This window comes from Oncorhynchus clarkii, chromosome 30, assembly GCF_045791955.1.
Source record: "Oncorhynchus clarkii lewisi isolate Uvic-CL-2024 chromosome 30, UVic_Ocla_1.0, whole genome shotgun sequence".
Lineage (NCBI taxonomy): Eukaryota > Metazoa > Chordata > Actinopteri > Salmoniformes > Salmonidae > Oncorhynchus > Oncorhynchus clarkii.
This window is the reverse complement of record NC_092176.1, coordinates 25,727,783-25,751,366: the sequence shown is the minus strand read 5'-3', so window position 1 is coordinate 25,751,366 and position 23,584 is coordinate 25,727,783. Positions and strand designations below refer to the sequence as shown.

Below are 23,584 nucleotides of genomic sequence, written 5' to 3'. Positions count from 1 at the left end.
TCCTAGAAACAATTCGATAAGTACCTCCAAATATATAAGACATCTTTGGAATAGACATGGGATCAATTCATTTGACTAATCAATTATAAATACTACAGCCTACCCATCAAATGTTAGGGAATTAAATAACAGACAATTGATGAATAGTGCAACTTTATGAGAAATACAATATCTCCCAATATACATTTTATATATTGAACAGCAAATACAGCAAGGTTTATGTACAGAACTAATTTATCCCTGCTCCATGTACCAAGCAAGGTTATGTATTCAAATATATAGATAACAGTGAAAGGTAGCTTGGAAGATAGTCAATGTTGGATTCACCAAGTCAACTAAGTTCGAACAGATTGTTACAAACCCTTCTTCAAAAACACAGTATGGAGCGCCATTAGTTATTACCAGTAAACTGAACACAGCTTTCCCTTCGACTAAAGGTTTTCCCTTCGCAGATATGTAATAAGCATGTTATTACAGTGTGGTTAAAAATAGTCAATTTACTTTGACTGGCAAGATACAGGTTGTCTGGACATGAGTCTAACGGCATACAAAACTTCAGTTACACTACAACTGCATGTGCTGTAGTTTATGATGTCCATTGCGGTCTACATTTGGACTTTCAACAGTTGTCAGTTTGAATAAATATGCTTTGCAAGTTGCATATATCATTCTCAAATGTTTTTGCTCATCACACTATTAGATAATGATCAAAGTAATTCAATTATAGGAAAAAGTAGAGAAAATTAAGTCTATTATATTAACCTCTGCAAAGAATAAAACAGTTTTCCTGGAGAGCAAATCAACCTCAAAAGGAATTAAACAAGCAATTGCAGGGTGGGCATTCTGTAAATATGAAACCATAGTAACAAAAGGTAATACATTTGAGTGCATCTCACTCAGAAGTAGTAACATTGTGTAATAGTTCTTACACCTTCCCCTCCCTCAAAGTCAGTTACAGTAAGTTCTCTCTCCTTAATTGTGCAACATCAGTTGAGACTACCCAAATATTTAACATTAAACCATTCGGTTTGGAACTGCAAGCAGCTTAATCATACACCATAACCTACATTACATCTTGCACACCCACTTTCAACAGAAATAATGATACGTTAATTCATAACATTTAGTCCTTTAACAGCATACAAAATACTCCTCATTAAGGCTTTGCCATACACATTACTACAGTCCAAGCCAGCCAGTTAAACTCCCAATTTCATACATAGTTGAGAAGAATTAAGTTTCCACAAAGTTGCAGAGCCCACAATATGTTGATAGCAAGCTTTAAAAAAGAACAAGCAATTAAAAACCGAAAAGATTGATGTCAATGAAATTAACAAATGTGAGGCGTACTAAAAAGGAGAATGGTATTGATTCACCACAAACAGTTTGAAAGCCATAGGGGCATTTGACCAGATGATTCCCTAAATCCCAAACCAACCCCTAGCCTACAACCTGAGAAACTTGTGTAGATCAGAGGGGGAATAGGTGGAATATGGTTATTGCTTCACCGTGCCTTCCTATAGGCCTAGTAAACATTTTGCCATATTGTTAACACTTATCCAATCAGATTTACAGGATTGTCTAAGTTGAGGGACTAAGGGTCGATTTGGATTTCAACGTAAGTTTATGGAATGAGTGGCTCCTCCCATTCGCAGGCACAGAGGAATGGAAGAACAGTAAGAGGGACTACAGTATGCTTCTAACAGTATGCTTATCCATTTCTGCAGGCTTTAAAACGGTCTCACTTATCTTACCGGAGCATGAGAAAGTATATCAAAAGTACCGGTATGCGTAAACAAACTTCTAGCTACAATAATTAAACCGGGGTATTGGTGAATTTGTTTTGTTTGAAAAATACTTGAGAATAGGCCTTACTTGGTGCGTATGACTTCAAAACAAAAGACTGGCGGAATCCTCTAACAATGTAGTTGTCACTGTCATTTAAGATTCAATATCGTCATTCCTGAATTGTAAATAAATAAATATGACAGCCATAACAAAAATAGACAAAGTCCAAATAAAAATTAAAGCTATGGTATAAGTATAAATTACTTTATCCAACCACTGTCTGTGCTGATAATAATAACGCCAAATGTTGGCAGCAATTGATAAGAAATGGAGAAAAAGAAGAAGAAAAGTGCCCTTGTGGATAAAACTCCACTCTGTGCGTCTGCCTGAGAAAGTGCTGCATTACGATGGCTGTGCCTCCTCCTCCGCTCCTCCGTTACGGTCCACCTGGTTTAGAGTGGGAGATGTTATGGAGTCATTCTCCAGCGGCACCCCCAGTCGAGTCAATTCCTCCTCTGCGTTAGTCCATGACGTCATGGACTCGTGCACGGTGACTGTGTGCTCCTCCATTTGTTTCTGAAGGTTGTCCATCTCATGCCTGCATGAAACACACAACATTCACTTTAGTGTACTGGCATTTGATTCCTAATAGATCATTATATTACACCATCCACATGTGAGAAAAATACCTTTAGAGTAAAGGATTTCATGCATACATTCCTATTATTTGTCTTTCATTATGGTCATCACAAAACACACAAGCTATTTTGAGTAACATGAGCTACAAAAGCATATGATCCATTCTCAGTTTACAACCGCTATAAATGGTGCAGTGAAATGCTTCTGCGCTAGCTCCCTCAACATTGCAGTACAATAACTAATAATAATCAAAAGTCCAATAAAACAGGTTTTCCATTCCCAGAAGTTAAAGGAAGACATGATGGTGATTTCTTACTTGAGCTGGCGCAGACAGTTGTGCAGGTTATTGAGGGGCTCCTTGTTGACGGAGGCAGAGGGCTTGAGCAACTCATCCAGCAAGGAGGCAGGCACAGGGCAGTCTGGGATCTTCACCGGGGTCACTGGATTTGATGGGTTCGATGGCTCCATCCTCTGCTGCTCAATGAGGAATACAGCACAAAAAGAAAACTCAGCATACTGTGATAAGAGTGTCTTCAGAAAGTATTCAAATCCCTCGGCTTTCTCAAAATGTTGCTGTGCTATAGCCTGAACTACAAATGCAATGGAGTCACTGGCCTACACACAATACCCCATAATGTCGAAGGGGAATTATGTTTTTAGAAATGTTTACAAATTAATAAAAAAACTAAAAGCTGAAATGTCTTGAGTTAATAAGTATTCAACCCTTTGTTATGGCAAGCCTAAATAAGTTAAAGAGTAAACATTTGCTTAACAAGTAAAATAAGTTTCATGGACTCACTCTGTGTGCAGCAATAGTGTTTAACATGATTTTTGAATGACTACCTCATCTCTGTACCCCACACATACAATTAATTATCTGTAAGGTCCCTCATTCTAGCAGTGAATTTCAAACACAGATTCAACCACAAAGACTCGCGATGGGCACCCATTAGTAGATGGGTAAAAATGTGATAAAAAGCAGACACTGAATATCCCTTGGAGCATGGTGAAGTTATTAATTACACTTTGGATGGTGTATCAATACACCCAGTCACTAAAGATACAGGAGTCCATCCTAACTCAATTATCGGAGAGGAAGGAAACCCCTCAGGGATTTCACCACGAGGCCAATGTTGACTTTATAAACCGTTAGTTTAATGACTGTGAAAGGAGAAAACTGAGGATGGATCAACATCATTGTAGTTACTCCACAATACTAACCTACCCCTTTATCAACCCACATACCCATGTTACACTTTGATATTCTGCGTCTTCTCAAAGCCATGAAGGCGCTGGATGAGTTGTATGTTCTATCTACCCTTTCTCCATTTAAAGCTGCAATATGTAACTTTTTGGTAGACCCTTTGAAAGCAAGTCTAAGAAGCGGTTGATCTGTTCTATGTGCACTATTTCTACGCTTCCCGGTCTCAGTTTAGTTTTGAGTCTTACTTTCGGTTTTGTACACCAGCTTCAAACACAATAATTTGGGTTATTGAAAATATATTTCACAGCAGTTTGTAAGGTACAATGATTCTCTACACTATGCATTGCTTATTTTGTCAAACTGAAATTAGGCAAACTATTAGAATTTTAGCAACCAGTAAATAGCACAGAGATTTCTGCTTATTGCACCTTTAACACACCAACAATATTGAAATAACATTACTACCACAGGAGGTTGGTGGAACCTTAATTGGGGAGGATGGGCTTGTGGTAATGGCTGGAGCAGAAAAGGTGGAATGGTATCAAATACATCAAACACATGGTTTGATGCCATTACAGTCGCTCCATTCCAGCCATTATTAAGAGCGGTCCTCCCCTCAGCAGAATTCACTGATTACTACTGACGTAAAAATAAAACAGCGCCACACCTAACCCTGTTCTTCCTACTCAGTTTCGGCCAAGTAGAAACATTTCAGTCCCAGGTAGCTTACCTTTCGGAGGCGGTTCTGTTTGAGGTCCAGTTTGAGCTGCTGGTTCTGCAGCAGAACAGTCTTCATGCTGTTCCTCAGCTCCCCCACCTTGGCCTGCAGCATGAACTTATCCTTTCTGGTGCTGCTCAGTTCCTCCTGCACAGACTCCAGCTCCACCTTAATGCTCTAGAATGCAGAGCAAGGCAAAGTCAGGTACACAATGGCAACACAATGAACAATGACAGAGTTAAGGTGATCGTAAAGTATGCTTCTGTGGCTTAGATCTGTGGCGCTAGCCAGCTCTGTCCTCCTCAGTACACTGGTTGTGTGTGTGTACCTGTAGAGCTGTCTGCAGGCTGTCCAGCTCGCTCTGGCTGCACTGCTCCACCAGTTCCAGCTGCTGTCTCTGGGCCTCGATCTCCCTCTGCCTCTGCTCCACCTCCCACTTCAAATCCTCAACCTGGAGGAGAATATAGTCAAGTCAGTGACCGATGTCTCTTTCAACAAACAACTTCCTTATTCAAGGTCCTGGGTTGTGTTCAGTAGGGCACACCATTTCAAAACAGAAATGTGCATTCTTATTGCAAAAGTTCAGGCAGTACCTCCCCGTTTCAAACATTTCCTCCCTACTAAACAGGACCATGGTTGTGTCTATTGCGTAACGTTGTGTGGTATAGCTAGCTACCTCCTGGTTGGTGAGGGGCTGCTTGCTAAGCTGTTCATCCAGCTGTTTCTGGAGGATCTGGAGCTGGGAGTGGGCCTCTGATAGCTCCTCCTGGAACCTGGACACCTCCTGAGAGTGTTTCTCATCCTGAGCCCTATGGAGGGGAAGGAAAGGATGTTAAGGTGAAACAGGGTTAAAATCAAGGAGAGACATAAGATAAAAACTAAAAGATAACTTGGAGCTAGACAGGGTTATTACTTAAAATACAAGGACCGCGCATGCCCCAATGATTCCATCAACTAATAAGGCTAATCAAAATCTTCTCTTAATCTGTTAAACACCGCATCATTCCGGGCGTAATTCATTAGCTATAAACTGCAAATTGAGACTCACTGTAGTTTGTGTGCCTCGCTGTGCAGGGCTTTGACCAGCTCTTCTTTGGCCTGCAGGTCCTTCTTGATCTCACACAGCTCCAGCATGGCTGCCCTGTAATGCCGCCTGTTGTGGGCAGCCTCTGCCTTAGCTGCTGCCACCTAGTGGACATAACACACATTTACAGTCAGTCTCCAAAGGCTTCATTGAGTGCATTACACTATGCTACAATGTGGTAATGTAATGACTATGTTGTGGCTGGGCCAGTCTGCCACCTTCACTTCAGGGGCTTGTATGTGTATAATGTGTTACAATGTGTTAATGACGACAGATAATGACTATGTTGTGGCTGGGTCAGGTTAGGTGTCTTTACCTGCTCTTTCAGGTCATTGACTTTGGCTTTTTCTTTTTCCAAGGCGACCTGTAGTGTCTGGACCAGCTGTTTCATCTGCTGGTCTTCCTCCTCTTTGCGTTTTAGTACAGCTTGCACCTGTGGAGAAGGGCAAGGAAGAGAAAAAAAACAATCAGTTCGTTAGCTTTTTAAATCAAAAAGAGCAACCACTGACTCAAAATTGTGTTACTTTACCCACATGGGTAAAGCTATTTAATTGATCAGTGATCGAAGTAACTGAGAATGTAAGATTGAAGCCTTTCACCTGGAGGTTGAGCTGGACCAGGTCGGCCTCTCTCTTGGCCAGGGCAGTCTCTAGAATATTGGTATGCTCCCGCAGTGCATTATGGGACTGCCCTAGTCCCGTCAACTTCCCTTTCTCATGCTCCAGCTCCAGGGATAATTTCTTGTTGGCGTCTTCCAGTCGTCTAATCCTCCTCTTGAAGCATCGCGCCTCCTGCAGCTATGGATAAACAAGATAGACGATTTTACAATCAAGGTATCTAAGAAGCACAAGAACCATTGGATGAGAGTAATTTTCAGAGGGGTTGGGATAGTAAAACACACATTTCTGTTGGACATTTGTGGACAATGGACAATAAAGTCATCTTATCTTCTCTTAATTGTCATTTGCCAGAGTCTCTCACATCATCGGGCTGGTGGTGTACTTATAGCCTGATTAAACTAGACAATGTAAAGCAATGGTGAAACGTAGCAAAATCGGTTTCGATGCCAGGATAGTGTATTTAGTTGTCATCGCCCAGACTGTCCCACCTCATCTTCTAGCTCCATTACTTTCTCCTGTAACTCTTCCAGCTCAGTGCTGGTGAGGGAGATGACCTCCTGAAGCTCCTTCTCCAGCATGGCCTTGCTGTGGCACACAGCCTGGTGTTCACTCTGCAGAGCCTCAATCTTATCCTGGAACAAGGAAGAGGTTTAGATCAGCATTCAAACATCACAGTTGGCTACGGTTGTGCTGTAATCTGTTATTAGTATGGCCACAAGTTTTTCCTGACCACATGATCTGACCAGAAACAAACTCTGGACCCTAGTTCCTGGTTGTCATGTGATCAGGAAAAACTCTGGGTCCTGATTATGAGGTTAGTACTGAATGTACCTGCAGGGCCTGGTTGTTGCCGCCGTCTGAGACCTGGGCCTTGAGTTTGACCAGCTCTGCCTCGGTGGTCTCCTTGTCGGCCAGGGCCTCTTGGAGCCTGCGACTCAGGATGCCCACTGCGTTCTCATAGGCCTTGTGCTTGGCCTTCATATCCTTCTGCGCGCTGGTCAAATCTGTCCCCAGCCGCTTCATTCTCACCTTCTGCTCTGAGATGGCCCTGAGAGAGGAAAATAAAACAATTAGACACATTAGTGCACATCTAAACCAATATGAATAAAATTTATTATCCTGTCTGAGTAAGAGAGTTTCTTATGCCATTTACACAGATTCATAGTAAATCTGTTTGGGTCAGTACTATGGGAACCAAGCTAGTTACAGAAGTCTGTCTGGCTGTAGAAATGTTGTGTGTCTCACTTCCTGGCTTCAGACTGCATCAGGTCCACCTGTTTCTTCAGGCCCTCATTCTCCTCCGTCACCGCTGCTAGCTGGCTCTGGTCAAACTGCAAGGACTGTGGAGGGACATCAAACACAGACAATGATTATTATCAAATGCCTATCAAATATAGAGTACTGCATTTTTAAAAGAAAGACAAGGTAAGGCAATGGGATGTCATGCAAGTACTGTCATGAGAGTAATGCAAAGAAAAACCAAGAGCTACTAGAATGTCAGGCTTGTGTAGGACGGGGTCATGAACCTGTATCTGAGACTCCAGCTGATCCCTCTCGGTCTGCACAGACTGCAGGTGGTTCTCCAGGCTGTTCATTTGCTGCTGGACCCGGACCACTTCCGTCTGCAGCCGGCTCTGCTCCAGCTCAGCTTTCTGTTTCTCCCCATGGGCCTCTAGCAGCTCCTGCTTCAGTCCCTTCACCTCTGACACCAGACGCTTCTTAGTTGACTTCAGCTCGCTGATGAGCTGCTCCTTGGAGCTGGCATCCCGCCGATATGCCTCCACCATCACCTGATGGGTGAGAAATGGGAAGAGGTGTAAAGAGACGAGTGTGGGTGAATGTGCATGTGTACACACAATCCTTCAAAAACAAAGGGTTACAGGATAGGGAGTGACAAGCACCTTTTGCTGCATGAACTGCTCTTTCAATTTCTGAGCTTGTTTCTTCAGGGTGCCATTATCCTGCTGCAGAGATCCAATCTAAAAAGAAAATGGCGTTCACTTTCTACTTAAGCGCAAACATGTTGCTCAACAGCCATAGAAGAGTGGGATTAGACCCTCTGGCTCCATGGTGGGTTGTTTCTCACCTGTGAGGATTTGACTTGGACCTCCTGCCTGAGCTGATCAAGGACATCTGAGGCCACCAGCACCTCCTCCCCCAGCCTCTCCGCCCCCTCGTCCAGCTGACTTTTATCAGCTCTGGCCACCTGGAGGGCCACCTCCAGCACGATCTTCTCATTCTGCAGGTACTGGATGTTCTCATCCTTGGCGTTGGTCTCTGTCTGCAGCTCTGCCAGTGTAGCCTCCAGCTCGAGGTAGCGGGCCTCCAGCTGGTTGATGGACTGCTCTTTGGAGTGAAGGCTCTCCTGAGTGGCTGTCAGCTGTCTCATCAGCTCCAGATGCTCCTTCTGGAGGGCCTCCAGCTGCAGGTCCTTCTGGGATAGGGTCACCTTCATCTGTGGAGGACACAGAAAGTGGTTACATGAGGCAACTGTTGCTCTCAAATAGCAAAACATTGACTTTCTCTCTACGTATTGGACTTTGTTTTTGTCTCACTCCTGATATTTTTGTAGATGTGTGTAAAACCCCTTCCTTTCATTGATTTTAAACAACTTCCCCTGAGTGGCAAATTACCTTAATTTGAACAATTAATTATTTACCTGCTCTAGTTCTCTCTCCAGAGAGCTGGCGGTGTTGGCCAGCTTCTGTAAGTGCTCTCGCTCCTCCTCAAACTCGTCCAGTTTGTGCTGAAGGTCGTCCTCCACCATGCTCTTGGCATCCTGTATCTGCTGATAGGCAGCTTCCTGGGTCATCATGTCAGCCTAGGGCCAGAGGGAGGGGAGAGGTCAGAGAACACACTGCTTAATAACCTCAATTCTAACGCTGCATCTTTTCTTTTGTCAGTAAATCTTTTACTTTTTTTCAGTAAAATTAATCAACAAACCATAACACAATATAAACACCAATCACACAACCTGTCGTATTTTCATAATTTTAAAAGGGGACAGACCTCAATACTCTGCAGCTGTACAGCGATGCGCTCCTTCTCTTTGATTGAGCGATGCTGGGTTTGTGTCAGCTGGTGGGACAGAGTCACGTTCTCCAGCTTCAGGTGCTCAAAGGCACCAATCTGGGTCATCTGCCCAGCCTGGAAAAAACAAGTCAACTCCCTAACACATCAACTCCGTAACATGTCAACCCAGTAGAAGCAAGATACAGACAGACAACCTTACCTGCATGTTGGCCATTTCGCCTTGGAGTCGGACCCGAGCCTCCTGGGCCAGCGCTAGCTGCTGCTGGTACCACTGGCGGACCTGCTGCAGCGAGATGATCTCTGCCTGGGAGGTCTTCAACCTGCTCTGCAGGGTGGTGCGCTCTAGCTGGACCTGCTGGAGCTGAGTCTGGAGACCACCCATCTGCTGACGCAACTCCTGAACTGAAGGAGACCACCACCATAAGAAATAATTCACAAAATTTGACAAATGTATTGCAATCATAAATACCCCAATATTGTATTAGTATTGCTGTGAGGAGATGATAATGTGAAAGTATGATGCCCATACTAGGCTATCCATCCATCCAACTCACCAGCGTTATCCCTGGAGGTCACATTCTGCTGCATCTCTTCTACCTTCCCCATGAGTCTCTGGTATTGCTCCTCAGCCACCTGCAGGTCGTTGCCTAGCGAGGCCAGGCCAGCGTTCTTGCTCTCCAGGTTGCCCTGCAGCTCCACCATGGCCCTCTCCAGCTGGAAGCAGCTCTGGCGCAGGGTGGACACTTCCTTGTTGAGGGAGCTCTGCTTCTCTTGGCTGGCATGGGACTGCTCCACCTGGGCCTGCAGCTGGGCATTGACTGTAGCTAGCTTGGCCTGGAGCTCAGTCTTCTCTTTCAGAGCCTGGAGAGGATACGGGGAAAGAGGGTGAGGGAGTGATCTCCAGTATTCCCAATGGCTTGTGCAGGGAGGGATTGTAGGGTGTTAGCCTAGCTATTCCAGTGAAAGTAAGTAAGTCTCAACATGTGGTAAGTTGAGTGGTAAGTACCTTAGCTGATCCTATGTTAAGAGTATAAGCCATCATAGACACACCCCGTGTGTTAGTTAGGTACCTGGTTGGCCTCAGAAGACAGAGACTCTAGCTGGCCCTCCAGTCTCATCTTCTCCTTCAGAACCTGGAGCATTTCGTCATGTCCCATCACGGAGCTCTCCAATGACACACTACAGGAAATTAACCAATTGAGCAGGAAACAAGAAATTGTCCAATTGTGTGCTACTGGAACATTCAAGCAAATTCCACCAATTAAATTGTAAATTATTACTGGAAAGTAATGCTGATTCATCGTATAATAGCAGTGTCCAAAAGCTGACTATCGTCCTTGTTTATTTAGCTTGAGTATGCAACAGCAATGTGCTTATGTTATTTACTAGTACTACCCCAGTCAGTCTATGTGTTGCTATGTGCTATTACAGAAGAGCTGTGTGCTGGTCAGGTGTACCTGCTGGAGAAGCTGTCCCTGCGGCTGTGTGGTCCCCCGGTCCCCTCCCTGTCCTGCTCCAGCAGGTGCTGTTCATCGCTGGCAGCCTGCAGCACCTCCTGCAGTGATGGGAAGTTGCCCATGGCCTCCGGAATGATCTCCCTGCCCTCCACCATGTAGTTCCCTCCTCTCTGCCTGTCCACTGCTTCAGCCAGCATGCCATAGGTCCCAGTGCCCCCGGTGGAGGTGGACACGCTGCTGTAGGTAGAGCTGTCATCCCCATCTCCACCAAGCCGCGACCACATACCTGACTCGCTGCCGGCATCCATTTCCGAGGTGTTGTCCTGGAGAGACATTGATGACCCCAGCAGGGCCTCCAAAGAGGTCATCTCCACGGAGCCAATCATGCTGATCTCGGACAGGGTGGATACAGAGCTCAGGTTGGATCCCAGGGAGCCCATGGAGGAGTCTTCAGACGTTCTGACCCCACCACCATCACTAGTGCCCCCTGCTGGCTCGAGGGTCTTGTAATCGGCCAGTGAGTGGATCTTGCTGGGGCGGGGTGATCGTGACTTTCTTTCCTTGGCTGGTGGAATGCCCAGGCTGCCCAGCTTAGGGCCCCGGGGGACGCTGGTTCGCAGGAAGGAGTACTCGGTGGTCATGGAGGTGGTGCTGGCCCGGGGAAGAACCTCTGGGTGCATCATGAGGTCTGGGTCCAGAGTGCTGAACCCACTGCGGCTCTTTGGGGTGGAGCGGTAGGACTGGAAGAGGAGAGAGAGGTGGCGTGAGAATGAGCAGAAGGCGTAGTCTACTTCAGCCCAACATTCAGGACTTCAAAAACCAGGCCATTCAACTGAGACTAATAGAGGATCATTTTTATAGGTGGTGGACAGCAACAAAACTAGGCATTATGGCCTGCCATGCAAAAAATAATAGGGAGAACACTTCTGCTTTAAATTCAACTCTGTGCAGCTTGTAACTGACAGCTTTATCCTGATGAATGTATGCCTGGTGACTGATGCTGTTCACACACTCACCGTCTCCTTGTGCCTTTGCACTCTGTAATGTTTGAGCTGCTCCTCCAGCCGTCGGCGAGCATCATGGCGGATCTTCTCCTCATTCTCCATCTCCAGTGATGGCTCTTTGTCAGCTACAGGAAGAGCAGGTTTAACATAAGAAATAGAAGGCCCTCACTACACCCCTATACAACACAGAATAGGTTAACAATACCTAGGACATTGTCATACAAGCAAACAATTAATTTTAAAAGGAAACCCCAACTACGTGTGCTAACACTACTTCGTCCCTACAGTTCAGAGCCATTTTAAAATTTGAAACGAGAGTGCTTGTATGACATTGTTATCCATCCACCATGGTTAAGAGTGAAGCTGCATGCAACCCAGTCCTAACAATGCCATATGAGTCAGACTCAATCCATTTATTAGTCAGTCCACTCCAAGATCTTATTTTCAGGTTAGTAAAGTTTGACACAAAATAGTATCCAAACAGATTGTTTTTGGCTTGCGTGGTTAGTGAGTTTACAGCAGGTGATATTCCTGATTGATGATTCTCTGACTGCAATTGGCCAGGTGTGCTGATGATCAACCATGAGGTGTCAGTCAGTCAGTGCAACTTAGAAGTTAGCATGAGGACTTCCTGACTGCAGCATCATTTAAAGCAGAATGCACTATGAATGGAACAGAAAATGACACTATAAAATAGTTTTTTAACACTTTTTTCTCCACAATTTTGTGGTATCCAATTGGTAGTAGTTACAGTCTTGTCTCATCGCTGCAACTCCCGTACGGACTCGAGAGAGGCGAAGGTCGAGAGCCATGCGTCCGCCAAAACACAACCAAACTAAGCCGCACTGCTTCTTGACACAATGCACATCCAACCCGGAAGCCAGCCGCACCACTGTGTCGGAGGAAACACCGTACACCTGGCGACCTGGTCAGTGTGCACTGTGCCCGTCCCACCACAGGAGTCGCTAGTGCGTGATGAGACAAGGATATCCCTACCGGTCAAACCCTCCCTAACCCAGACGACGCTGGGCCAAATGGGCCTCCCGGTCGCGGCCGGCTGCGACAGAGCCTGGGCTCGAACCCAGAATCTCTGGTGGCACAGCCTTAGACCACTGCGCCACCCGGGAGGCCGACACTATAAAAGAGTTAATGTGACACTGTAAACATTCTATGTGGGAGTGGTTAGCCTTTCACATTCAACAAAAAGCTTGAGATAAAACAAGCTGTATTCTGTTACGTAACGAATAAACTTAAAGAATAAAAAATACTTTGCATATCATGGTATCTGTAAGCCTAGACCATCATCCAAAACAACATTCACAACAAACCACACAAGTAAAGGATTAGTTCAAATACAGCCACTAAGTTCCCAACAAAATCTCCAAGACCCAAATCAAGAAATTAAATGGCCACGGGTTTGAACAAAGTAAGCGGCTAAAACCACTAAAGCACATTTCCACTGGATCCCTCTCTTAACTGGAGCGTAGTAAGCACAGGCAAGGAAATTAAAAATGGGATGGGGAACTAAATAAGTCAGCCTCTGAAGCAACATCCCAGAGCAATAGGTAGTTAATAGGGGGCACTCACTGCAAGTACAGGTTACAGTATGCTTACACAATTCAGTCTCCTGCATAGGCATACTCAGTCTGAGTGACTGCAATGCGTCACCCTTGTGAGCAGGGCCCTCAGCACTAGCTCCCTCAGACTTCTCTAGCATGGGTGGTGGGATAGCGGCCACACCTTGGGATGGCTCTTTGGACTGGGGGCTGACAGGTGGGCTGGTGCCCTGGGCAGCAGGGGGCGACGGAGGCGGCAGGGGGCCATTTAGACGGCCGTCCCCTCCTGCGCCTGGCCGCGGGCCCTCTGCCACTCGTTCTCCATTTGGCACCACGTCTGCCTTAACAAAACCTGCAACGAGGGAGGGGGGGGGGGGGCAGTAAAGTCTTTAGTTTCCGGCATACATCCATCCAGTTTTGCATTTCACAACACAATGAGGGTGGATTGTGATATACTTGAGGTTTTAAAAAAAAGGACTAGGAGGCGAGGCGAGGCTCTTTTGAATTACTTAAAGTCTATTGTGGCTTTCACGGGTAACCGGTCAATCAAGCTTTGTCAAGCCAGAATAACAGTTTGATACTATGCATTTTGTCATTTTTATTGAAGGCGAGATGTGTAGGAATAACAAAGGCATGCTAATATGCCTTAGTGCAGTTGAGGTGACTATGAAGTTAGTGGCATGTGGGTCAGTTATGAGGCAAGGCTCAGAGCTGTGTCCAGACAATTCTGCAATTGCACACATAATTACAAAGAGCGATACCCTGAGGTGGCCGAGTAATGACCTTTTCTCTGGCCGGTCGCACACAAGCATGTCATGCACAGCTTGGAAAGATACTGGCGGAAGACAGAGGAATTCCCTCCATATAAGGAGTTCCTATTACTGCAGATTCCCCACAACAATAACAATATTTTCACAATTATGTCATGTGAAAAAAATACAAACATTCAGTTATGCTTTAAGTCATTTGAAATAAATTGTTCTCTTGGTTGAAGAAGAACACACTCCATTGTTTGATGAGAGGATGAAATTATTAAATCAGTCAGCAGTAGCTCAGAGTCTGACAGCTTGCCTAGAATTACTACATTAAAATACAAAGCAAATCAAATCACATCACTTGAGGGGCAGGCTAGGGCATTTAGTAGGGCAAGAACTCACCATTAAGAACATCCCCTGAGGGCTTGTCCAGCCCTCCTTTCTTCAGTAGCTGAGCGTCACTCACCACAGAATCAGCACCACCGTCTTTGGACTGTGGTATCAGGTCTAGTTGATGGATTTCTACATTGGTTGTCTCCATCTCAGCAATGACTGAGTTGTGGTTTTCCATTCACATACAGAATAAAATGACGTTGCACTGGAGCCCATGGAAGGGATATTGTAGTCATAGGGTGTAGCTATAATACTTTCAAAACCTTTTCATCCCGTTCGTTCAGAGTAAAAGCTTGAATGCAATGCAATTCAAGCATCCAAGGACACCCCCAAAAAATGGTCTCACCTGAAAATGTATAACATTAAGGTTTAGTTAGAATGGCAATTATAAAGTATTCAGTCTGATCAACGACAGAGTAATCTAAATGCAAATTTGCCGTAATCTGACAGGATTTTCCACCATGATGGTGTAGTGCGGATGTAGACAAATAAAAAGAAGTGTGGCCTGCATTATTTATTAATACCATTGAAAATGTATTAGGGGTGGGCATTCCGAGTCTTTTCTGTGAGCTGGAATCTTTGGCTCAGTTCACCTAAGAGAGCTGTTAATTTGGCTCCCAAACACCTCTTCAGTAATGCTTAGAAATTGACATAAAACCATGAACAAATTGTGAATCTCTAATTTAAAGCCTAAAATGTTGACTACCATTATGTAAGTGAAATGTCAGGTACAATACATTTTTATATGACTTATATTATGAGATGAAAAGTTGTTGGTCATATGCACATCCTTAAAAACGTAGGTGCTGGGCTAATAAAGAAAACTTGTGAAGAACAGTAAGGCCCGCACACTGTTTATGCTCCCAATGCACTGCTTTATTGACAATGCTTCTTTCTTTATACAATTATTAGATGGCCTGCAAAAAAATGTTTTTACTAAATGTAACACACGGGAAAATAATTGCTTGGACCAGAATGAGGCTCTCCTCACTATACTGTTTCTGCACTGAGGAATGGCCATAAATTATCTGCAGATAATCTCAAAAAGCAATAGTAGCAGTATGCAAATGAAGGAGCCAAATGAACGGCTCTTTCACATTCGGTTCACCAAAAAAATGAGCCGTTCATTCGCGAACAACCCATCACTAAAATGTAATAAAGGTCTTTATTTTCAATAGATTTGGTAAAATGTTCTGACCAACTGGGAGAATATGTTCTGGAAGAACAGCTCCACTAAGCAATGGCTAAAGCTGTCTAGCTAACAAGCTAAGTGGATTTAGTTAACGTTACAAAAAATATAGCTAGCGAAATTCATTGACTAACTATGCCTTTGCAAATTGCAATCAAATAGCTACAAGGCTAATCAGTCTTGTATAAAAACAGCTATTCGGCAGCTTTACCACACATTCATTGCCTTGCTTATTTCCCAACTTGTAGGTAGCCAGCTAACACTATTGCTAACTAGCCAACTGCAATGACAGCAGCAGCCTCGACACAAGGTAACTTTAGCTGGGTGATTAGCTAGTTAGCCAGCTAAACATACATCATATGGCAAGTTGGTTAAGACATGTAAAACACAATGTGTCTGTTATGAAGATGGCTGGCCTTTAAAAATGTTAGTAACAAGCTAGTTAGTTCGCGGTCTCAACATATCAAGCAAAGACAGCCTAACGTTACGTTTGCTCGTTAGCCATCTAACATTCATTGGCCACATACATAGCTAACACGGGACTATAATTGTTCTACACCCCGATATCACACCAGTTCACGAAGTTGTGTAATGTATAAATCAATGCAGGTTGTGAAATTATTAAAAGGTTTAATAAATAACCAAAATATTTATTTGACATGACAATAGTTGAAATGCACAGAAAATGTTGAGAAAGCCAACCTTTTTCAGACGCCTCTTCGTTCTGCTTCTACGTGGCTAAATGGGTCCCATTATTTTACGTGTCCGACGAGAAACAGGATACTTGACATCGTTTTGTGGATTGATGTCTACTAACACGTATTAAATAATTGTATTTTGCATTTATATATCTTATTATTTTTTTGTAACTAATTATGTATAAATAAGCCTATGCTTGAAAAAGACAAACATTCAAAGGTCAAAAATGGCAGACAAGTTGCTGGCCGAACTGTTATAATGAACGGACACTCGCCCCTTTGTAATTATCAGAAAAACATTGAATCCCTCTGGCGGTCGTGAAATAAAACTGCGACCTCATATCAGAAATTCTAGCTACAATATTTGCAGTATTGTCACAACTGTAACAAAATGTTTCTGGGGAAAAAACTTTATGTATCCCCATAAAATAAAAAAGGTTGCAGTGTGTATAACTATGCGGATGCTTTACTGTCATGATGTCTAATGCAAAAAAAAAAAAGGGGTCTTTGAACATGTAAGATCGTTTATAATTAAATGGTTAAGAACAATCATTATCACTAAACTAAAATTACACTGATCAAAGATCTAATCAATTGACTATTGCAAATGGTTGAAGGTGTCTAAAATAATCACTAACCATTATCGAGTAGCTAATTAGGCACCCAGTTGGAACATGATATACAGCTTATTGACAAATATGCATATTTTATCGACCAACCGTTGCTCAATAGTATTGTAATACAAAATCCATTTAAAAAAAATCTATTTCATCATTAAGATTACTTTATTGGTCAATTGCGCCAAAGGTCCAATCAAAATCTGATTTCTGCATTTAACCCAACCGATAGACAGGTGCTGTTGTGTGTGTTTGAAAAGCAAAATAAAAGGAAACATATTTAAGACAAATTAAAATAAAGAGCTGGTCTTGTCTCTTCTCTGACGAGTCACAGCATCTGTGCAGGTAGGTCTACATACAATAAGTGGAAGGCAGCACTGCCCTGTCTTAACAGACTACTGTGCGGTAGATTATGCTGTCATCAGGTGGAGCTGCTGCCTGTTAGAGCGGGGAAACAGACAGACAAGTACTGGTGAAAAAGGACTACGAATTTTGCTATGATGGAATGTATTGTTTGGAAGTTGATAGTGTAAAGAAGTTATAATGGTGATACAGACATGCCATTATGTTTAAACAATCAAACCTTACTTGTATTGCTTCTACTGTATGTAGCTTAATTATTAACACAATGTGTGGCTATAGATAGAATACACAGCTAGATAAGTAACAGTTCACAACAAAGTTAATCTGAACAGCAGCAGCCTTACCCTGGTCTGTACTTTGTCAGGTCATGTTCTTTAGGATGACAGTGCTGTATGTCACATCATCATTGTCAATAAATGGGTCCTGCTGGTAAAAAGACACAACTGGAGGTTAACACCACAACTCCTCTGTGAGACCCAAGCCTAGATCCAAACGATGAAAAACATTAGGTTACACTTCATAAATACTTTTAAATAGGCCTCTGATTACAAAAAAAAAAAATCAGTTTTTTTTTGTTGCCATGTATGTTTAGAAAACTGGGAAGGGATACAAAGTATATTGAAAGTAGGGGATTACAAACAGGTGTGGTTCCTGAGTTAATTAAGCAATTAAAACATCCCATCATGCTTAGGGGCATGTATAATGTACAGTACACTGAGTACACAAAACATTAAGAACTAAGTGGAGAGGTGCAAGTGGTAAGCACCAGATCTCCAGTGCTCCCCCACAGCCCGGTTCGACCTGTGCCTGCACTCTAAAGTGGGCATTCAGCCTGGAGGAGTGGTGCCAAGGCTGCGCAGCAGAGCTCCAGAGCTCCCCCTCATCCAGTGCCTCCTCTATGCACCAGGCCTCCCCAGCCTGGTGGGCCCTGTGGCAGCCCCACGCCGTCTCTGCGTCTCCTCCCTCCAGCGACGGTCTCCAGTTCGGAGCCTCCAGCGACGCCCTCCAGTCCGGAGCCTCCAGCGACGCCCTCCAGTCCGGAGCCTCCAGCGACGCCCTCCAGTCCGGAGCCTCCAGCGACGCCCTCCAGTCCGGAGCCTCCAGCAACGCCCTCCAGTCCGGAGCCTCCAGCAACGCCCTCCAGTCCGGAGCCTCCAGCAACGCCCTCCAGTCCGGAGCCTCCAGCAACGCCCTCCAGTCCGGGACCCGCAACAACGAGGATCCCCAGTCCGGGGTCGGTGGCGAGGGGGAACTGTCACGCCCTGACCTTAGAGCTTTTTATGTCTCTATATTGGTTTGGTCAGGGTGTGATTTGGGTGGGCATTCTATGTTCCTTTTTTATATTTCTTTGTTTTGGCCGGGTATGGTTCTCAATCAGGGACAGCTGACTATCGTTGTCTCTGATTGGGAACCATACTTAGGTAGCTTTTTCCCCACCTATGTTTTGCAGGTAGTTGTTTTCTGTTTAGTATTCTACACCTGACAGGACTGTTTCGTTTATTCACGTTATTTTTGTTTGTGTTCAATAAAAGTCATGAACACGGCCACGCTGCGCTTTGGTCCGATTCTTCCTCAACAGACGACACCCGTTAAAGAATTCATACCCTCTGAATATTGTATGAAGGCACTCTACCTGCCCATCTTTATCTAAGTAGTGTGAGACCCAACCGTGGGTCTCAGGGTTAAGCATGAGGCACCAGATCTGTATTCACAAAACCTTATCCTGCTTTGCGACTAACACCAGTGTATACACCCTGATGTGATGCTGGGGAAATTGTGTTTCCATAGCTAGGGTTGACAGTGAGGACTTGTGAAAAGCAGAATCAACAACCTCTGTATAATCAAAACATTTGCTTTGTGAGACGGTGTTAACCGAGAAGTTGTAAACTCATGTTCACAGTTAGCCATTGTTTTGCAAATGCCACCAGAAAAGCCCCAGCGGCATGACCTTGGCATCAAGTGAAAGCAGGGCCACTGAGGCCATGGCCTAGTGAGTCCCAGGCCGTGGAAGCACAAAAGGCTAAGGCTTTTTGGTAAAACATTATGGTAAAGCCTGTGTTATACCAGGTTTTGATAACATTGAGATATGAACTCTACCACTCAGAGTGTACAGTCTCAGGCTACAGAAGAACAGAAAAGCAGATGTTTGTTTGAGTAAGGATATGAAATACTGTAAGTGTAGCACAAAACCACAATGGTCAGCTAAGCTAAAGCCAAATGATTCTACCGGAAACTTCTGTACCACATGGCTGAAGATGTCAGTTAAGCTTATGCCATGATGTCACAGAAGGTTTATTATATACTGAAACACAACAAGCTACTTCTGCTCTGCTTTGTCACAGTGCATTTTGAAAAACTGCCATTTTGCTTTTAGACATGACTGTAATATATATTTAATAGGAAGTAAATTATAGACAAAGATAGTGAGTGATGAATTGAATTATGAATTATTTTGTTCTGAACATATGTTCCATTCTCAATATTTTACCTGCAATGCATACTCTTAAGAGATTTGGATGATTATCCAAAACCAGCACCATTGAGTCAATGACTATATGAAGAGAACATATTAGAAAATATTAGAATAACGTAGCAGAACTTACCACTGATGTGTTCGTGGGCTGGTCTTTGGCCTTTTCATCCTCTGAAGTAAAGAGAGAAAGATGTAAATGTTCTCCAATTGTAGTACTTACTGATACTTTAGATCTGAGAAGACAGATGTTTTTCAGAGGATGTGTGCAGAGGTCATTCAATTGTACTTTCATGTATTTACAATTGTGGAGTTCATTCAATTATATTGTTTACTCAGTGAAATTGAACATCAGGTTTAAAAACAATAGTAAAAGACTTAACATTCTAAACATCTAAGCGACAAAAGCACCAGCCATCACCACTGCCAACATGCCCAGAGTGTAACGCTCGTCGTGGGGTGGAAGAGGACCAATGCGCAGCGTGGTAAGTGTCCATATTGTTTTAATAAGAATACTGAACAAAAACGACAACACTAACAGTCCTGAACGGTGAAGAAAAACACAGAACAGAAAATAATCACCCACAAAACACAGGTGGGAAAGGCTACCTAAGTATGATTCTCAATCAGAGACAACGAACGACACCTGCCTCTGATTGAGAACCATACCAGGCCAAACACAAAACCACAACATAGAAAAAAGAACATAGACAACTCACCCAACTCACGCCCTGAACATAATAAAACAAAGACATAACAAAAGAACTAAGGTCAGAACGTGACACAGAGGAATGAATAGGTCTCTCTGGGTTATGTGAATGTTGAAGGAGAGACACGTTTAAACTGTAAACTACAGTCCATGAAATATCACAGATAAATGGATGATTAAAATTATCACAGTAATATTTTATTGTTTATACAGTTGTGATAAATTGGAGATAAATCTGTTTATGTTCAGAATAAACAACATAAGAATAAAGCTACTTATTACTGGATATGCACAGATATATTCTAGTCAGGAGGAAGATATACTGAAAATAACAAAATACAAGATGAATTTTTGTTAATATCTGAAAATGAAATTAATAGGCTATATTTATTTTAATAACTACTACTGTAATCAATTTGGCATGAGTGGGTCTAAGTGAGAAATAAAGCTAAACGAGTGGTAACCTCTGGTAGTCAATCTCAACACTCCCTTCAGCTTCTTGAGTTTGAAGGGTCCGTGTTTGGAGGGGCAGGTGGTTGTTGAGTGGTTGGAGTTTGTCCTGTTTTGTGGGATAAAAATAATTGCATTATTCATTGACCAGTGTTCCAGGAAGACACAGTATCAACTGAATATACATGAAAATAACAATAAGTATCCATGACCCATATGTTTTATATAACATAAAGACAAAGTAAATGTAACTTGACAGTAAAGGATTGTTCTGCACTCATTGGTGCTAGTGGTGGGAAAATCTGGGCTGTTGTTTGTGGATGGACTGTGATGTGAACAGGCATCTTCAGGTTTCCCACACTACACCAGTACCAGACAGTATTTCTTATCTTCAGTCCACTCATGATCATAAATAAGAAATTTGTTTTGGTGGAATCCTTGATCTGTTGTAATTTCACTAATGTTCCATCTAAAGTCCCAGAATTCCACTTCACACAAGAGCCACCTTTCCTGCACCACTTCGGTTCGGGCTCAGTGCTCTCTGACATGGTCGTCAGGTGTACGGTGTTTCCTCTGACACATTGGTGCGGCTGGCTTCTGGATTTAATGGGCATTGTGTCAAGAAGCTGTGCGGTTTGGCTTGGTTGGGTTGTGTTGTGTTTCGGAGTACGCACGGCTCTCAACCGTTGCCTCTCCCAAGTCCGTACGGGAGTTGCAGCGATGAGAAAGACTGTAACAAGAAATTGGGGAGAAAAAGGGGTAAAAAAAAACAACAACAAAAAACATGTCAGATCTTCAACGTTATATCCACATTGAAATGGTGTGGTGTGCCCGTTGGGATGTTTCACTATGTTGATAAAAACATGTTATGAAATCTTGTTCGCTAAAAGGCTCGAGAAACATAATACAGACTCCAAAAATATATGGGAACGATTCTGGTTTTTACATAAAGGAATATCATGTCCACGAAGTACCACTTATCAGAAGAAATTAAATTATCTCCCTATGTATTTTGTTTGTATTTTTCTGTTTGTTTGGGATGTTGGTTAGTCTTATTGGTTATTATTTTTGTATTTTATTGGTTGTGGCCCAATGGGCTCCTGTATAGTTTGGTGTATTGTGTGATTCTTTTGTGTTGAATATGAAAAAATGAAATAAATTGTTCAATAAAAAACAACAACTATTGTTTCACTTCACTGAATGTTTGGATTTGCAGACTAACTTTGTAGTGGGAATATGTGGGATAAAGAAGCTTGGTTCTTAGTAAAAGAACCAGGGTTGGTGTCAATTTTATAAATGTACTCATGAATTGACCCCAACCTTGGCAAGAAGAATGTGTTTAAAGTTACAATGTTTATTGGGAAACAGCAACCAAACTTGTAATAATCTTCAGATTAAAAGCAATGCTGATAATTTGATCATAAATACACATACCCTTACTTGCTAGTCTGGAGAAGATGAGGAGGAGGAGGGAGAAGGAGAGATGAGGAGCCATGTGTGTGGGATTTTGGTCTCTGTCCCTTACCTGGTATGAATGCACAAATGTGTGTTTCTAAGACCAAGGTACCAAAGACAATGACTCTACCTCCTAATCTTCATAGGCATCACTGTTTATTACTCGCTTCCTGCTACATTTACGTTAAAATGCCCCCCTCGGTGGCAGATAGCAACTATTACATCCCTTGAGCTTGTTGTAATCTAAGGCTCTCAGTCCTATTTTTAAACTGTTTTCACAATTAACATAAAAGCCAAGACATCTTGGTAGCAATACTATCAATAGGAAGGCTACATAAGGATTACCCTGGCCTGCACATGTAGTTACCAAGAAATGTGCAGTATCTTGTTCCACCACAAGACTGTCCCATGTACTCACTGACGTGCATATGAGTGAGTATGCTCAGAAATGATTACTTAACATTGACAGGGCAGACAATAGATGCTACTCCCTCCTGATTTGCCCTTAAAGTTGTTAAAGCCAGCCAAACAATATGATAAACAGTTTAGTGAGCATTTTGTTCTATAATCAGAATATCAACTAATCTCATTAACTCCATGTGATACAGATCATCTTCAGGGTATTTGTAAATATGCTTTTGTCAACTTTACACAAATGTATTCTCAACTCTGCATAAGTCAAGTAATGTATTTGATGTGAAAAGATCTGATGTGATTTGTCAAAATACTAATTAGTGGAAAAAAAATAGAATTGGGCTACCTGTGTAAATGCAGCCATAGGCTTAGAAGTGTAGCCTTCCTATATGATTGTATATTGCCTTTGCCAAAAGGGTTGGGCTTTTATGGCACAGGTGGTAGAGGCCTTTCTCTCTAAAAAGAGGTCCCATGGTTCAGCCCTGTTCCGCTCCAGCTTTCCATTCTCAATGTTCTACACATTCATAAAGTAATTATATCTACACCTACACTGGGTCAAGCTCACTTTGTGCACCCCCAGCTTAATTAGTGGCACCAATGCAAGAGTAAACTACCCATGTTCACATTGGGGTTGTGCACGGGACCCCCTAAATGAGAGTACTATTACCCTGCTACCAAGTTGCCTGGGCTTTTATGGAACAGAAAAAAATATATATTATATTGTGGTGGACAATATACTTTGTGTCTAGGATTTCCATGACCAATCACATCACAATCATGTAAAGTTACTCCAAATCAATGGTCTGCAGATGACCTACTACAAGGAAATGTAGGTTACTATTCATAATCCCACGCATGGTGCATTGAAAGTGTAAGTTTTGTCAAAATGATTGTGGGCAAATTGTACTGACTGTCAAGTTGTGAGCGCTTCAGTACAACCCCCTGAGATATCTGCATGCGGGTCCACG

General features: G+C 43.1%; 1 protein-coding gene across 4 annotated transcripts; it reads right to left on the bottom strand.

Annotated features, from left to right (window-relative positions):
- Nucleotides 1–136: 136 nt before the first annotated feature.
- On the bottom strand, nt 137–16,380 carry LOC139390245 (golgin subfamily A member 3-like). Of its 4 annotated transcripts, none has more exons than XM_071137490.1 (24): nt 16,143–16,380; nt 14,261–14,597; nt 13,162–13,455; nt 11,560–11,672; nt 10,544–11,283; nt 10,157–10,265; nt 9,641–9,947; nt 9,286–9,488; nt 9,063–9,200; nt 8,713–8,874; nt 8,140–8,508; nt 7,955–8,032; nt 7,580–7,843; nt 7,299–7,393; nt 6,885–7,101; nt 6,542–6,685; nt 6,033–6,230; nt 5,750–5,866; nt 5,398–5,537; nt 5,026–5,158; nt 4,678–4,800; nt 4,362–4,526; nt 2,744–2,901; nt 137–2,386 (listed from the first exon to the last, which is right to left on the bottom strand). In XM_071137490.1, the coding sequence occupies exons 2-24, from the start codon at nt 14,427–14,429 to the stop codon at nt 2,191–2,193; spliced, it is 4,632 nt and encodes a 1,543-aa protein (XP_070993591.1). In that variant the 5' UTR covers nt 14,430–14,597; nt 16,143–16,380; the 3' UTR covers nt 137–2,190. The 4 variants fall into 4 exon arrangements, with proteins under 4 accessions (XP_070993591.1, XP_070993593.1, XP_070993594.1 ...); XM_071137492.1 differs by having other exon boundaries at nt 6,563–6,685; XM_071137493.1 differs by having other exon boundaries at nt 13,288–13,455.
- Between the last annotated feature and the right edge of the window lie 7,204 nt (nt 16,381–23,584).

Excerpts from the sequence above, each read along its gene's own strand:
- LOC139390245 (XM_071137490.1), bottom strand. The coding sequence starts at position 14,429 with ATGGAAAACCACAACTCAGTCATTGCTGAGATGGAGACAACCAATGTA. Across the intron at positions 7,394-7,579 it reads AGCTGGAGTCTCAGATACAG|TCCTTGCAGTTTGACCAGAG; the intron begins GTTCATGACCCC and ends GTCCCTCCACAG. Across the intron at positions 5,867-6,032 it reads TGGTCCAGCTCAACCTCCAG|GTGCAAGCTGTACTAAAACG; the intron begins GTGAAAGGCTTC and ends CCTTCTCCACAG.